Source organism: Phascolarctos cinereus, unplaced genomic scaffold, assembly GCF_003287225.1.
Source record: "Phascolarctos cinereus isolate Bilbo 61053 unplaced genomic scaffold, phaCin_HiC Scaffold_5;HRSCAF=322, whole genome shotgun sequence".
Classification (NCBI taxonomy): Eukaryota; Metazoa; Chordata; class Mammalia; order Diprotodontia; family Phascolarctidae; genus Phascolarctos; species Phascolarctos cinereus.
The window spans coordinates 387,020,604-387,037,376 of record NW_027555958.1 but is presented as its reverse complement, the minus strand read 5'-3'; the positions used below and the strand labels follow the sequence as shown (position 1 = coordinate 387,037,376).

General features: G+C 36.5%; 1 protein-coding gene across 1 annotated transcript in view; it reads right to left on the bottom strand.

Annotated features, from left to right (window-relative positions):
• Positions 1-16,773, bottom strand: part of ZBTB41 (zinc finger and BTB domain containing 41) — a 68,301-nt gene that overhangs the window by 30,453 nt on the left and 21,075 nt on the right. The window contains exons 3-5 of the mRNA XM_020971734.2: positions 16,306-16,513; positions 14,472-14,541; positions 9,663-9,810 (exon numbers count right to left, since the gene is read on the bottom strand). Of these exons, the coding sequence (XP_020827393.1) occupies positions 9,663-9,810; positions 14,472-14,541; positions 16,306-16,513 (426 nt within the window). The remainder of the gene's footprint in view (positions 1-9,662; positions 9,811-14,471; positions 14,542-16,305; positions 16,514-16,773) is intronic.

Here is a 16,773-nt window from a genome sequence, read left to right as displayed (position 1 = left end):
TTTCCCTTTTGTTTTTCTCTCAGACCTTGCTGGATCAAAGAGTATGCAGTTTTATAGCCTTCTGTACATGGCTACAAATAGCTCTCTAGAATGGTGGATCAGATCACAACTCCACCAACAGTGAACATTAGTGTCCCAATTTTCCCATATCCCCTCCAATATTTATTATTTTCCTTTTCTGCCATTCTCATCTACTTTGAAAACCAAAAGAAAAAAAACAAAAATCTCTTGTAACAAATATGCATAGTCAAGCAAACTAAATTCCTATATTGGTTATGTCTAAAAAAATAAACTTTCTTTTCTGCTAAATTCATTTTGTGATCCCCTTTAAGCTTATGGATTGTTCTGTTTATGATTAACTCTCATTTCAACCTGTGTTAGTAGAGTGTTGGGAAGATCCAATGAGATATTTGTAAAGTGCTTAGCACAGTGTCTAGCATATACTTGTCACTATATAAATGTTCATTCACTCTCTTATCTTCCTCTTCTCTCTCTTTTCTTTTTCTCTTATTTTTTTTTTTTTTGCTGAGGCAGTTGGGGTTAAGTGACTTGCCCAGGGTCATACAGCTAGTAAGTGTTATGTGTTTGAGGCTAGATTTGAATGCAGGTCCTCCTGATTCTAGGACCAGTGCTCTATCCACTGCACCACCTAGTTGCCCACTTTTTCTCTTATTTCCCTTCTGAATAAATGCATTTTTTTCACCAAACTCTGTGTGTGTGTGTGTGTGTGTGTGTGTGTGTGTTTTCTATGCTCCTTTGCCCAATTCACATGAAAGTGAGGTTCAAAAGACACCCATACACTTCTACCTTCACTCTCCAATTATGTGAAATGTTTCCCCACTCTATTCTTCTGCGGGGTATCTTTTTTTCCTTCTCTTTCCTTTCTTCTTTTAAGATCATCAAAACAAAACAACTCCTAGGCTCTCCACGTTATTTGACTGCCTCTGTGATCCCTAATGACACTAGAGTTCCAAGATGACACTTTTATCACCATACCCCTCCATTAGAATACAAAAAATGCAAACATCATCCTTACATAATTTCTTTTTCATTTGTATTTATCTTTTTATGTTTCTACTGACTCCTATAAGTAGTAAGGTTATTTTTGGTTTTATGTCTAAATCTTTTTGACCTTTTGGAAAGTCATAGTCCATACTCTCCTCTCCTTTACCGTGACAGCTGCTAAATCTTGTCTGATATCGACTAGTGAGCTCCTTGAACTCAAATTTTCTTTTTGGTTGCTTGCAGTATTTTTTTTTAACCTAGAAGCTCTTGATTTTGATTATGATATTCTTGGGAATATTCATTTAGGGGTTTAATTTAGGAAGTGATGAGTAGATTCTTTCTATTTTCATTTTGCCCTCTTATTCTAATATGTCTACTAGACAGTTTTCATATTTCTAAAAATATGATATCCAGGTTCATTTTTTGGTCCTAACTTTTGAGTATTTCAACAACTCTTAATCTGTTTTCCGGACAGGTAGATGGCACAGTGGATAGAATGACAGGCCTAGAGTCAGAAAGAAATGAGTTCAAATCCAGCCTCAGAAACTTACTAGCTATGTGATCCTGAGTAAATCACTTAACCCCGTTTGTCTCAGTTTCCTCTTTTGTTAAATGAGCTGGAGAAGGAAATGGCAAACTACTCCAGTATCTTTGCCAAGAAAATACCAAATGAAGTCATAAAGAGTCAGACATGATTGAAACAACTGAACAATCTGTTTCCCACATTAACTGTTTTTGATAAAAATATCTTACTTTTTTCTTCTATTTCTGCAAACTTTTCATTTTGTTTTAATATTTCTTCTCCTCTCAAGCTCATTAACTGCTATTTGGTCCATTCTAATTTTCATGGCATCTGTTACATGTGTTAGATTTTATAATGCTATACTTTCTTTCCAAGTCTTTCCTTTAAAGCACTCGTTCATCTTCTAAATCCTTCCTCTAACATTCTCTTTTCATTTTTATCATTTTTAACTTAAAAAAAACACTTTATTTTTTTCTTATAGGAATTATAATTGACCTCTTGGCCAAGTTTTATTTTTCTTTGACCTTTTTGTTTCTATGTGTTTGAAGGTCTAATCAGCTGGATTTATGCCTTGGGCATCTCTGGCATCGTAACAGCTCTTTATCTTTTTTGTTTTTAACTCATTAACCCAAACTTACTTGCCAGATTGAGACTTTGTGTTAGGGCCAGGCCCTATACATTAATGGTGGGACTGTCTTTTCCTTATATATTCCTAAGGAATTTTATCTGGAGTCCTGCTGTTACTTCCTCTGGGTACTAAACGTTCTGAGCTCTTCAAGTATCAGAGAAAGCTCAGACCAGAAAGCCACAAACTGTCAGTGGGTCTATATACTGCCTTCTTGGGCTTTCCAGGCTCTGGATTCTAATTTGGATCTAGGTAACATAACTACAGACTTACTGCCAGGTTAAGTTCCAGTTAGAGTTGCTGGCTCCAGCCCTATAAGCTAGGTGGAAGATTAAACAGATTGAGAAGGAAAGAGTTGCCTGTTCAAAGTCCAGGAGCCTGAATCAGAAACTCACTTTGGTGTAAGAATAACAGCCCTACAATCAGAGACTAGGGATTGAATCTGCAAATAGCCCACTTCTGTTCCATGGTTCCTGTCCTGGTAATTTGCCTATGAGGTGAATTTGTGATCTTGGGCTAGAAAGATCACTCACTGTAATTTCTTCTTAGTTTTCTCAATCATTTCTTGGTCTGATGCTCTTCTAAAATCTTTTGCTGAAAAAGCTATAGGGGAAGCCAGGCTATATGGCTTCCTCCTACTCTATCATCTTTTTCTGGTCTCTGGGAAGGGCTTTAAATATCAAACAAAGGATTTTGTATTTGATCCTAGAAGTAATAAGTAGCTACTGGAGTTTACTGACTCAGGGATAGGATGACACAGTCAGACCTGAACTTCAGGAAAATCACTTTGGCAGCTGAGAATAGGACAGATTAAATTGGATAGAAATTTGAGGCAGGGAGATCAACCAAAAAGTTACTGCAACAGTCCAAGACTGAAATGAGAGCCTGTACTAGGGCAGTAGCTATTTAAACAAGGATTCATTCATGTAATCTCTTGTACCTATCCTTTAAAAAAAAAAAGCAACTGACCAAATATAGGACAATAAAGACTAGGCTTGACCACAGATCATGAGAGAAAACAGAACACATATAAAGGTTTTGTAAATGTAGAAGTGGTATGACTTGTTAACATATTGGTTCTGTGGAATTAGTGTGATAAAGGAGTCAAGGATGACAACTAGACTGTAAGATTGGCTGATGGAGTCCTCAATGGTAGAAGAGAAGTTAGGAAGAGGTGAAGGTTTTCAGGGAAAGCTGATGAATTCTGTTTTGACCAGAATTTGAATTATCTACAGGATATGAAGTCTGAGATGTCTAACAGCCAGTTGGAGATACAAGATTGGAGGTCAGGACAGACAAATAGATCTGAAAATCATCTGCAGCCCAAAAACAGACAAAAAAAGATTGAAGATTAGACACTGGGGATGACAGACAAAACAATCTGCGGAATGACTTCAATGAAGGCAAGCTTATCAAATCTGAGGATACCAGAAAGCAGAATGACATAATCAAGACATAAAGGCCCAGAATGATGATCTGGAAAAATTAAGCTCAATAAAGATTCATTCACGTAATGTCTTGTATTTAGCCTTAAAAGAAAAAATTGAAAGGATAGTGAAGATCAGGCTTGACCACAGATCACGTAAAAAAGCCTAAAGTTTCCATGAAGACAGCGAGTAAATAAATTTTGTATCATTCCCTTCACCTAGCATAGGAGTCTATATACAGTAGGTTCTCTTGAAGTAGATAAGTAGTTAGTGAATTTTTGATTTAAAAGATCTAGTAAGTTACACAGATGACAAACTCAATCTGACCAATTTAAAAGTTGATTTATTCTTAGGCTGCAAAACATAATGTTAAAAATAAGATAAGCACTACTACCACACTTCTGTACTGATCAAGATACATCTAGAGCACTATATGCTGGGCTCTGACAAGCACATTTTTTATATTTTTAAAGATGATGAAAATAAAAAGTTTCAAGAATAATATGATCAAAATGGTTTTTGAAAGTCTGACATAGGGGCAGCTAGGTGGCGCAGTGGATAGAGCACTGGCCATGGAATCAGGAGGACCTGATTTCAAACCTGGCCTCAGACACTTGACACTTACTAGCTGTGTGACCCTGGGCAAGTCACTTAATCCCATTGCCTAGCAAAAAAACAAAAACAAAAATAAAAGTCTGATGTGATATCATTTAAGTTATAATTAGTACTGGTAATGCTAAGCCTATAAAAGAAAATATTTGTAAGGCGAGGAAGAAAAAATACAGAGTAACAGCATTAAAATTCCTGAGAACTGGGATTAGACTTCCGTGTAGCTGCACAAGATAGAACTAGGCTCAATAACAGTAAACTAAAAGTTAGGTTTAAACTTCATAGAATAAACTTTCTAATAACAGACTGCTCAGAAATGAAACTGAGAGCTCTCATTCTACAATCTAGCAAGAAGATGGAGTAATAAGTCATTAAATAGTTTACTCTTTTATACACCTCTCTGGAAATAACTAGATGGCACAGTAGATGGAGTGCTAGATCAGCCTGGAGTCAGGAAGACCTGAGCTCAAATCTAGACTCAGACACTTCCTGAGTGACACTTGGCAAGTCACTTAGCCGCTAGCTGCTTCAGTTTCCTCAACTATGAAACGGGAGCACTTCCCTCTCAGGGCTCTTGTGAGATGGGGTAGCTAAGTGGCACAGTGTATAGAGCTTTGGCCGTGGAGTCAGGAGGACCTGAGTTCAAATCTGGCCTCAGACACTTGAGACTTACTAGCTGTGTGACCCTGAGCAAGTCACTTCACTCCAACTGCTTCACTAAAATAAGAAAAAAAAATCAAGTGAGATAATATTTATAAAGCACTTAGCACAGTGTCTGGCACATTATAGATGCCTAATAAATGATTGTTTCCTTCCTCTCCAAAAACAGAAACAGCCAACACAGAAAAAAGTAATGTTACTTCCAAAAAAAGTTGTTTTGCAGAGAAAAGTTCTAACGAAACAAATGAATGAATTTATAGATTTTAAGAAATCAAGGATAAGTCACCAAGAAGAAAAAATAAAATATTAATACAAACAGTGGCCCCTAAATGAAACAGGAACTATTGGAAGACATATCAATGTGGATAACAGAGATAATAAAGGACATTTTTTTAAACGTCTAAAGAATGAGCAAGACAAAATGACAATGAAATTCAGTATCTGAAAATGTCCATGGAGAACATTTAAAACACTACATTTATTAAAAAATAAAATCATTTGGCAATGGCTGAACAATCAAAGGAATTAGCAAAATGAGTTTAAATAAACACAATTAGAAGAATGCTTGGAAGCTTTAGAAGAGAATGCAACAGATCCAACAGAGGTTAACATTAAGAGAGACACTCAAAAGTAAAACTAGATCCCTCACATCCATGTGGAAATACAGTGTCTAATCACTCTATTTCAAAAAATAGCATAAAATTCCTAGAAATATTAAAATCAAGGGACAATTTACATATCAGAAGAATCTACACTGGATGCCAAAAGGGATGAACTTCAATTTAACTTCCCTCAGGCACACACATAATCAATAAACTTCAGGACTACAAGTGAAAGGCAATTTAAAAGCAATGAAAGAAAAAAAATCAGATCAAAAAACACCACTCCAAATTGCACAATATTTTTACCCATGGCAAAATGAAAGTGTGGTATAGCTGAAAAAGTGCTATGCAAAGAGCCAAAAGACCTGGTTTCAAATCCTGCCTGTTGGTCGCCTATGTGACACTGAGTAAGTCATTTAACTTCTGGACCTGCTTCCTCTTCTAAAAAATAAGGGCAAACTTCACACCTACCAGACTGGCTAACATAACAAAAAAAGAAAATGATAAATGTTGGGAGATGTGGGAAAACTGGAACATTAATGCATTGTTGGTGGAATTGTGAACTGATCCAACCATTTTGGAGAGCAATTTGGAACTATGCCCAAAGGAGTATAAAAATGTGCATACCCTTTGACAAGCAATAGCATTTCTAGGGCTGTAGCCCAAAGAGATCATAAAAATGGGAAAAGGACCCACATGTACAAAAATATTTATAGCAGCTCTTTCTGTGGTGGCAAAGAATTGGAATTTGAGGGGATGCCCATCTACTGGGGAATGGCTGAACAAGTTGTGGTATATGAATGTAATGGAATACTATTGTGCTATAAGAAATGATGAGCAGGTAGACTTCAGAAAAAACCTGGAAAAACTTGTACAGACTGATGCTGAGTGAAGTGAACAGAACTAGAAGAATGTACACAGCAAAAGCCACTTGGTGGGCAATGACTAACTTTGACAAACGTAGTTCTTCTCGACAATGCAAAGATATAAAGACATTTCAGTCTCATGATAGAAAAAACTACCCACATCCAGAGAAAGAACTATGGAGTCTGAATGCAGATCAAAGTATACTATTTGCTCTTTTTTTCGTTTTGTTTCTTCTTTCTTGTGGTTTCTCCTATTGGTTCTAATTCTTTACAACATGAACGTACATGTAGAGCCTATATCGACTGCATGCCAATGTTTTTGTGGAAGGAGGTGGGAAGGGCGGGGGAGAAAATTTAAAACTCAAAGGCTTATGGAAATGAATGCTGAAAACTAATTTATTAAAAAAATTAATTAATTTTAAAAAATGAGGGGTAAATGAGCTTAGACCTATTCCAACTCTAACTTGAGTTAGTCTGCTTGTTTTGAGACTTTAAAATTTTCATTTACTTAGCTCAAGACTGTAAAAGATATTTGTTTCATTAAAATTATTTTTGCTAGTGATAAGAAAAATCAAAATGCATAAGCCTTTCCCCAATTACTGTCAGTCAACTAGCATTTATTAAGGCCTACTATGTGCTAGGCACTGTGCTAATAAGCACTAGGGATACAAAGAAAAGCAAAAGACAAAACAAAACAAAAACAACCCATTCCCTGCTCTCAAAAAGCTCCCAGTCTAATATAGGAGAAAACATGTAAACAACTATAAACAAGATACACACAGGATAATTTGGAGATCCTCTCAGACAAGAAGTACTAAGAATAAGGAATGAGAAAGACTTTTTGAAGAAGGTAGGGCTTTAGTGAGGGTGACACAGTGTGTTGAGGAATATAAAAAGGCCAGCAACACTGCATTACAGAATACTTGGAGGAGATGTAAAGGCTGGAAAGTAAGGTAGAGGCTAGAAGATTACGTAGGGTTTTGAAAGACAAACACTTTACTACAATAATCCAGCCTACTGTTTTTGGCAGTTTGTCATCTTTCTACTAAAACTACACAGCAAAATATCAACTATCACCTCCAAGCCACCCACAAAGTAGAAAGATAATGAATAATGTGAGAAACGAATATTTCTAATTACTAATTATTATATTAGGACCACTTTTTTTTACCCTTTTTCTACTTCCTCATCCAGAAACCAACCAGTGTGGGAAATCTCTCTTAGAGGTTTACCCAAGCCAAGATCTAATCAGACAGTAAAGGAAATTCTAAGTATGGGCTAAGGAATATACTCCTTATCATTCACTGTGTTTGCTCTGACAGGCCTGGGGAAAGGTTGATTCTTCCTATTATCAAGAAGCTGATATGGAAATTGATGTCTTTTTTTTTTTTACCAAAATTTGAATATTCTAAGTCACGTACTCCAAGACCATCATTTTAATATAGCCCACACCTGTCTTTGTGTTAACCAATCTGAGTTGATTGCCGTCCCTCATGAACACCTCCTCTTCGAAGGACATATAAACTGCAACACCACCACCCACAGGGGTCTTTGGTCTAAGAGAGATGGTCAAACGATCATCCTTTTATTAAAAACCTGCTGCCTTATTAATAAAATAATTAAATTACCCAGAAGCTCTGTCTCTCACACCTTTTGAATCATCACAATTAAGAATATATATTAGAAAGATAACATACAATCAGATGGCAGACAGCAGTTAGTCCATCAGTGTATATATATATTAGAGAGGTTCTGCAGGTAGACAATGACCCAGATCAGAACTGAACAAGGAGACCAGTTTGGATTTTATTTGGGAACATGCACTACCTGCCAAGAACCCCAAAAGTGCTGGATGTATACAAACCTATCACTTTAACACCAACATCCCACAAGAATCACAAATGACCCACAGAGAAACTCAAAGATGTGTGGTAAAAAGGTTGCAGGAAGTTACCAATAATGTTCTACATGTGAAAGATGGCACTAAATCCTTCAAGAATAAACAAGTATAATCAGAAAAGGTGCCTACATATGTTAAGTAAAGAAGATGGACAATCTAAGAATTATATTAATATTTATGAGAAAGGCCCTCTGCCCACGGGTAAAATCTCTGAAGGATTTTTACAGACATGGACAAAAGTCAAACAGAACACAAAGGCTTAGAGGGGCTCCAAAAATGCACTAGTACAGAATGATGGGGAAACGGTCCCCTGAAATACTGAATTACCAAACTTACTCAACCGGGGACACTCAACTCCAAATAAACTAATAAGTACTGGCTTCAATTAACCTTAGCAAATAAAATATAACCAAATTGTCATTTAGATTTCTGACTCATTTAACAAAATTAATCTGAAAAAATGCCAAACAAATTGCCAATCATTTATTGACAGCAAGAGAGAGCAGATGAACGGCCAGAGGGTTCCCCAGTACCTATAGAATGTAAATAGACCTATAAAAAAGGTTCTAGTAAGTTAAGTGGATTTTCCTTGGAAAGTCTATGGAAGAGCATCAACAAGACTTACAAAGAATAAGGCAGAATGAATTACGCCCTTTGGGCATAGCATAAAACTATATACACCCTTTGACCAAGCAATACCACTACTATGTCTGTATCCCAAAGAGATAAAAAACAAAAAGGAACTGTATATACAAAAATATTTATAGTAGATCATTTAGTGGTGGCAAAAAATTGGAAACTGAGGGGATGTTCATCAACTGGGGAATGACTGAACATGTTGTATATGATTGTGATAGAATACCATTGTACTCTAAGAAACAATAAGCAGGATGCGCTCAGAAAAACCTGGAAAGACTTACATAAACTGATGCAAAGTGAAATGAAAAGAATCAAGAGAACATTCTACACAGAAACAGCAATACTGTGTGATGATCAACTGTGAGTAACTGCTATTTTCAGCAATACAATGATCCAAGACAATTCTGAGAGACTTATGACGAAAAATACTATACCTCTCCAGAGTAAGAACTGACAGAGTCTAAATGCAGATCAAAGTATACTTCTTTACTTTATTTTTCTTGGTTTTATTGTCTATGTCTTCTTTCACAGCATGACTTACATGGAAATGTGTTTTGCCTGATTGCATATGTATAACCCATGTCAAACTGCCTGCCTTCTCAACTGGGTGGGGGGGGGGAGTGGAGCGAGGAAATCTGGAACTCAAAATCTGGGGAAAAAAAGAATGTTAAAGTTGTTTTTACATGTAACTGGGGAAAAAATACTAAATTAAAAAAAAATAAAGTATATTATTCTAGCATCAGGGAACAACACATCAGATGTTAGCTTCTGCTAACATCACTGGTTACTAACAGTGATTTACATACCCAGATGGAACTTTTCTTGGTGTTTTAGCCGTGCAAATCGTGATTTGAAATGCTCTTCACAATAGGTGCACTTAAAAGGTTTGTCTTGAGAATGAAGAATCATATGCTCCTCCAAGTGTGGTCTTCGAGTAAAAGACTTCTTGCAAATCTAAAAATACATTTTCAAATAAAATAGTCCAAAATCAAAACTAAATCATAAAAAAACAAGTCATTATACAAACAAGATACTTTTTTTGAGTCTAAGTTTCCATGGAAGATTTTCAAAGACAAAAGTATAGCACAAAAGAGTAACTTTTATAAACTAGATTAGAGATTGGACCTGCGCTTACATTGCAATAGAGAACTCCAGAGTGAGAAAATTCCCTCTACTAAATCAGGCTGATACCTTGTCAACAATTTATAGTCTTAAAAAGTTGTCTTGAACACTGAGAAGTTGTGTTTTGCATAAGGTCAAATAGCCAATATGTATCAGAAAATGGGGCTTGGGGACAGCTAGGTGGCACAGTGGATAGAGCACCAGCCCTCGATTCAGGAGGACCTGAGTTCAAATCCACTCAGACACATAACACTTACTAGCTGTGTGATCATGGGCAAGTCACTTAACCCCACTGTCTAACAAAAAAAATGGAAGGGGAGGAGTAAAAAGAAAATGAGGCTTGAAGACATTTGAGACCAGCTATATCATGTGGCCTTCCATTCAAAGGATAAAAATTTTTAAACCACTACAAGGGATCAAGTACAAAACAAGCATTATCTAGCTGATGGAAGGAAATATGAGAAATTCTATTTTAGTTTTACTTTGAAGCTGAAACTGAAAAGAACTACGTTCCAGGGTATTGTCCAGTACTTAAAGGAAGAGTGCCAGGCCACAGAAAGTGTTCAATAAATTCTTGCTGAATTGAATCGTCTCGATTTTTATGTACTTATTCCTGGAGACTTTCAACAGAAATATGAAAGGAAAATTAACTTCTTTAGGGAAGGGGGAAAGCAATAAGCATTTATATAGCATTTATTATGTACCAGGCCATTGTGCTAAGTATTTTACAATTATTATTTAATATTCAAAACAACACTCAAGGTAAGTCCCGTTATTTTCCCCATTTTATGTTGAGGAAATTAAAGCAAATGTCGGTTAAGTATTTGCCCACAGTTACACATCTAGTAATCTGAGCTTGGATTTGTATTCAGGTCTTCTTCTGATGTGCAAGACACTGTGATAGGTATTAAGAGATAAAAACATAAATAAAATAAAGTTTTGGCTTCAATGAACAACTGAGAAACAGGACACACGTACAAATAACTATAATACAAAGTATCACATATATGTGTATATGAAAAAATACAAAGTATTATATATTGCACATATGAGTGTATACACATACCCACATATACAAAAAGTTAGGATAACTGCACACCAAAAAGGTACAAACAAGCTGATATGACTTTTCTAAAGAGAAAAGAGATTACACTGAACTGAAAGAATAATATTTGTGGAAGTGGCATTTCAATTAGACCTAGAAAGACAAATAGGATTTCCACAAGCGGATATAGAAGCGTGTGAACTCCAGACTTAGGGAAAAGCATGAGAATAAAAAACATCACAGATAACAGAGAATGGTGTGAAGAAAGGCACAGAGAAGGAAAAAAAAATCCTGAGATTTACTTATAGTATGATGAGTAGCTCAATTAGGATAGTACTTAAGAGAATATCAGAGAAAACAGGATGAGACATGAGTACAAAGGTATATTAAGACTATATTAAGCTTTAAATGCCAGGCCAGGGAATTTGGACTTTATTCAGGAGACAGCAGGAAGTCACTGGAGATTTTTAAGCAAGAGAGTTACGCTTTCAGGAGATTAATAAATCAGCAATGCATGGGACTAATTTAATAAACAGATCAGGGAAAGCTAATTTGAGCCTGAACCAGGACAAAATAGATGAGACAGGTGAGAAAGACACTGTGGAAGACTGAGACAAATGTTCTAGTCTGACAAGCCATTTATGAATCCTAACTCTTGCATCCATAGCCAACACAATGGATGCCAGAGTCAGAATTCAAATAAGTCTGTCAAACTAAAATATCAGTCAGTCAACAAGGACTTTAACATTAAGCACCTACAACATGCCAGGCACTGGGCTAAGCAGCGGTAATACAAAGAAAGGCAAGTCTAAAGGAGGAGACAACATGTAAACAACCATGTACAAACAAGCTACACACAGGATAAATTAGAGATAATATAAGATGGAGGAATCATGGGTTCTACAACATGTTCATCTGAAAAAGTTAGTGAACTACAAGTCCATTTTGAGTAAGCAGCAGGACATGATAGTCAAAAAGGCTAAGGCTTTCTTAGGCTGCATTAAAAGAGACATAGCATCCATTAATGAGGTAATATTTGGGCTGTACTCTGCCAGGACTGGTCCCCATCTGCAGTACTATACTCAATTGTGCCACTGTAGGATAGATAATGATGACAGTATAACAGAGAGCAACCAGGATGGTGAATGACCTCATGTTCATGCCATGTGAGAACTGATAAATGAATGGTGAGCAGGAAGACAACTAAGAGTACCATAATAGCCACCTCCAAGAAGCCTGAAAAACAGTCACATGGATGAGAGATCAGATTTACTCAATATGGCCACAAATGACACAATGAAGAACAACCTGAATAAGGACTAAAGAGGCAGATTTAGGATGGCTCTAAGAAAAAATGTCCCGACAATCAGAGCGAATCAAAAGTATGATCATCTATTTTAGGATAGAACTGGAGTTTGTTACTTTTAAGCAAAAGCTGGATGACCGTTACTTAGGCGTCTTGTTTGTGGCAACTAGGTGGCATAAAGCACTGAGCCTGAAATCGTGAAAACCTACAATCCTGCTTCAGACACTAGCTTCATGACCCAGGGCAAAACACTTAACCGATCTCTCTCAGTTTCCCCACCTATAAAATGGGGATACCACCTACCTCACAGTATTATGAAGATCAAATGAGAAAACATGTAAGTGCTTTGTAAAGCTTAAAAGTGCTACGATTTGTGTAGCACTTTAAAGCTTTACAAAGCACTTTACAAATATTATCATTACATTATAATTACTGTTATTAATATTGGGGATTCTGTGATTCTGTAGGACTGTTGGTCTTGGAATAAGGAAAACCTCTCATATTCTGCCTCATACTTTTACTAGCCTTGGACAACTCATTTAATGGTTAAATTGAAGCTAATAAAACTATGAACCTGTTTCCTTATCCATAAAATGAGGATAATAATAGCAAATATTTCACAGGATTATTTTGAGAATATAATGAGGTAACATATGCAAAGCACTTTGCAAACCTTAAGGCAGTATGTAAATTTCAGCTATAATTGTTTTATATATGACGAATCCAAGTCCTAAAGAGGTCAAGTGATGGAGCCAAGACTAGTGAAGTGCTGTTTCCATTATCCATCATTAAATACATCTGGCTCCTGGATGTTTGTACTTCTCAAATGTTTCACAACTACCTACTGTGGTAACTGCAAACAACATATAAATTGTAATAGGTAACTAGGTCATATCACCCTCTTGTCTCTTCTGAAACTGCCACCATCCTGATGCAGCCAAGTCCTCGTCACCCCCATGCCTGAACTACTGCAATATCTTGTTGCTTCATCTCCCCACAAGACTCCCACTACAGTTCATCCTCCACTCAGTTGTCAAAAGGATGTTTCTAATGCTTAAGTCTGACTCTCTCTCTTTCTCTCAAAGTCCCCCTGCCCAAAAAATTCCAGGGCCCTTCAATCACCTTCAGGCTAAAAAATAAAATCCTGTTTGACGTTCAAAATATTTCACAATTTGCCCTGCCTCCTCTAAACTTTCTAGTTTTCTTTCCCCTTACACCCATATACTCTATGATCCAGTGACACTGCCTTGAACAAAAGAATTACCTTTCTACCTGTCATTTTCACTGGCTGTCCCCCATATATACCTGTGATGCTTTCCCTCCTAATCTCCACCTCCTGCCTTTTCTGGCTTTTTTCAAGTTCAAGCAAAAATCTTACCCATTCTTTCCCAATTCCCCTTAATTCTAGTACCTTCCATCTGTTGATTATTTCCAATTTTCCTTTTTAAAGCTCATCTGACCATAGTTATTTGCATGTTAGACCATGCGTTCCTTGAGGGCAGAGACTGTCTTTTGCCTTTCTTTGTATCCCCATTGCTTAACACACTGCTGGCACTTAATGTCTACAAACCAACTGATAAATACCATTTCTTCTGAATACAGTCAGTGATTGAATAACTTATGCTTATTATTTTGATAAAGCATCAATGACCACAGAATCACACATAGTTTCAGCTTTGCCATCTAGCTTTTCAGTACTTCAATAGGTTTATATCTCTTTAATGTGAGTGCTTCTTTCATTAATGAAAATCAAAATCTATCCATACCATCTCATCCTGTGTAATTCTTGTCCACATCCTTCTAAAGTGCTCCATAAAGGATCTGAGTCTCTTTCTATTTTGTATAACAATGGAGCACTCAGGCTGTCTATCCCCAGCTACCAGTTTTTATGATTATACAGTATCTCAGTGATATCCCTACAGTTTCCTGCATGTAGATGATCACTGAAAAAATGCATCCCCTCCATTCCCCATTGTGTCATCTGCAACTCTGATTCCTCAGACATGGTAGTATTCTAAGATTCAAAACCATACCATGTTCCTGGATTTCTGTTTAAAAGATGGATTTATCTTACTGCTCCCAAAGGGAGGTATATACCATAGTTGTTTTATTTTTTAAAGAAAGAAAAAATAAGCTGCTTACATCACATTTCCAACTTTCACTCTTAGTCTTCTTGATGGAAATAAATTCTTGTGCATTCTCAGGATGAAATCTACAATGGAAAAACAAGGATATTCTGCATAGGTTATACCCTTTGTCAAACTTTGCATATGAATATACTTAACAATCACAGAGGACTAAGGAATGATTCATCACTCAAAATATATGCACGCATATTAGTATTTAATAAAATTTTAATGTAGTCACACCTCATTTCATGTAAGATATGTTCTAAGGGAAAACACACTTAAATTTTATAAAACTAGTATTTTGTAGGAACCAATGAACTAGCCACTTAAGAGAAAATGTGCTGTGATCAAATATCATTTTATGGGATACTGTCATTTCACCTCACTATTCTCAGGATAAGCATAAACAAACAACCAACAACAACAAAACCATCATGAACATGAATAGAATATAAACTCATCGAGAGTTGGGACTACTTAGTTTTTGTAAAACTATTCAGAACAGCTAGTGATGCAGTGGATAGAACACCAGGCCTGGAGTCAGGAAGACCTGAGTTCAAATCTGACCTCAGACACTTACTAGCTCTGGGACTCTGGGTGAGTCACTTTAACCTGATTGCCTCAGTTTCCTCATCTATAAAATGAGCTGAAGAAGGAAATAACAGATCACTCCAGTATCTTTACTAAGAAAACCCCCAAATGGGGTTGATCTAATGTGTGAGCCTAGGCAAGTGACTCACCTCTGCTTGCCTCAGTTTTCCTCACCTGTAAAATGGGGATAATATTACAAAATAATAGCACCTAGTAAGCTATATATAAATGTTAGTTACTACTACTACTTCATAGTATTTCTACATATTGAAGGTTAAAATTTCTGTTTCAATGTCAACAAACTACATTTCAATATCAAAGACATATGAATTTAAGATTCAATCAGGACTCAATTTCTGCTCTATCCAAGTTTCACTTATACAAAAACACATACAAACAAAAAGATGCAGTGTGTTATAGAGGACAAAGCACTGATCACAGAACCAGAAAAACCAGGGTATAAATCTTGCTTCTGATCTATACTAGCTATATGACCATAAGCAAATCATTTAATCAGTGAGTGCACCCAGGTAACTAAAACTGAGTTAAAGGAGAAGGGAAAGAACATTTATTAAGCACCTACTATGTGCCAGGCACTGTGCTAAGCACTTTACAAATATTATCTTATATCTTCACAACTCTAGGAGGTATGGTGCTATTTAATATCCCCATTTTACAGCTCAGGAAAGTGAAGCAGAGGTTAAGTGACTTGCCCTGGGTCGCCCAGTTACTAACTGTCAAAGGCCACATTAGAACTCAGGTCTTCCTGACTCCTAGTAGCTAGGTGGCGCAGTGGATAGAGCACTGGACTTAGAATCAGGGAAGACTCACCTTCATGAGTTCAAATCTAGCCTCAGACACTTACTAGCTATGTTACCCTTGGATAAATCACTTAACCCTTCTTGCCTCGGTTTCCTCTTCTATAACATGAGCCGGAGAAGGAAATGGTAAATACTCCAGAATTTCTGCCAAGAAAACCCCAAAAATGGGGTCACAAAGAGTTCAACATGACAGGACAACAACTTCAGACTCCAGGCCCAGGACTCTATCCACTACATCACCTAGCTGTCTCTTACAGGAAGTTGGACATATGTATTACTGGCAGATGTCTGAACAAAGAGAATCCCTTATTCAAGTGAAATCAAAGATCTGGACTGTCCCTTTTACCCTCCCCGCCACATACAACTTTTTTGGTAAACTTAGAAAAATAATCATTTTTGTAGACAATAAATTATGGTAAGAAAGTAGATACTTACCTCTTCACATGTTTAGCTAGAGTCTTCTTACTTGCATGAAGTTTATTACAATAAGGGCATTTATGTTCCTTTTTATGAAATTCTGTTTCATTACTGTGCTTCTTTCTGTGAACGGTTAGGTTAGATTTTGTTGAATAACGCTGATGACAAATATCACACTCAAAGGGCTTCTCACCTGTGTGAACACGGGTGTGACTTTCATATTTTCCTATTAAAAAAGAGACTAGAATTAATTCAGCAAATTTACTACATATAATTATTGAGATTTATTTTCTTTATAAATAAAAAAGTAATACATTCAAGGGGGGACCTCTGATTTCATTAGTTAGGAACTTCCTGGCAAGGAAACTGCCAAAAGACAAAAGACTCTCTTTCAATACAAGTCAGCACCTTCTCTAACTTGAATCTTACAGTTACCTAGAACACCAAGAGGTTAAATTGAATCAAGGTCTTCCCAGCTTTAAGAGC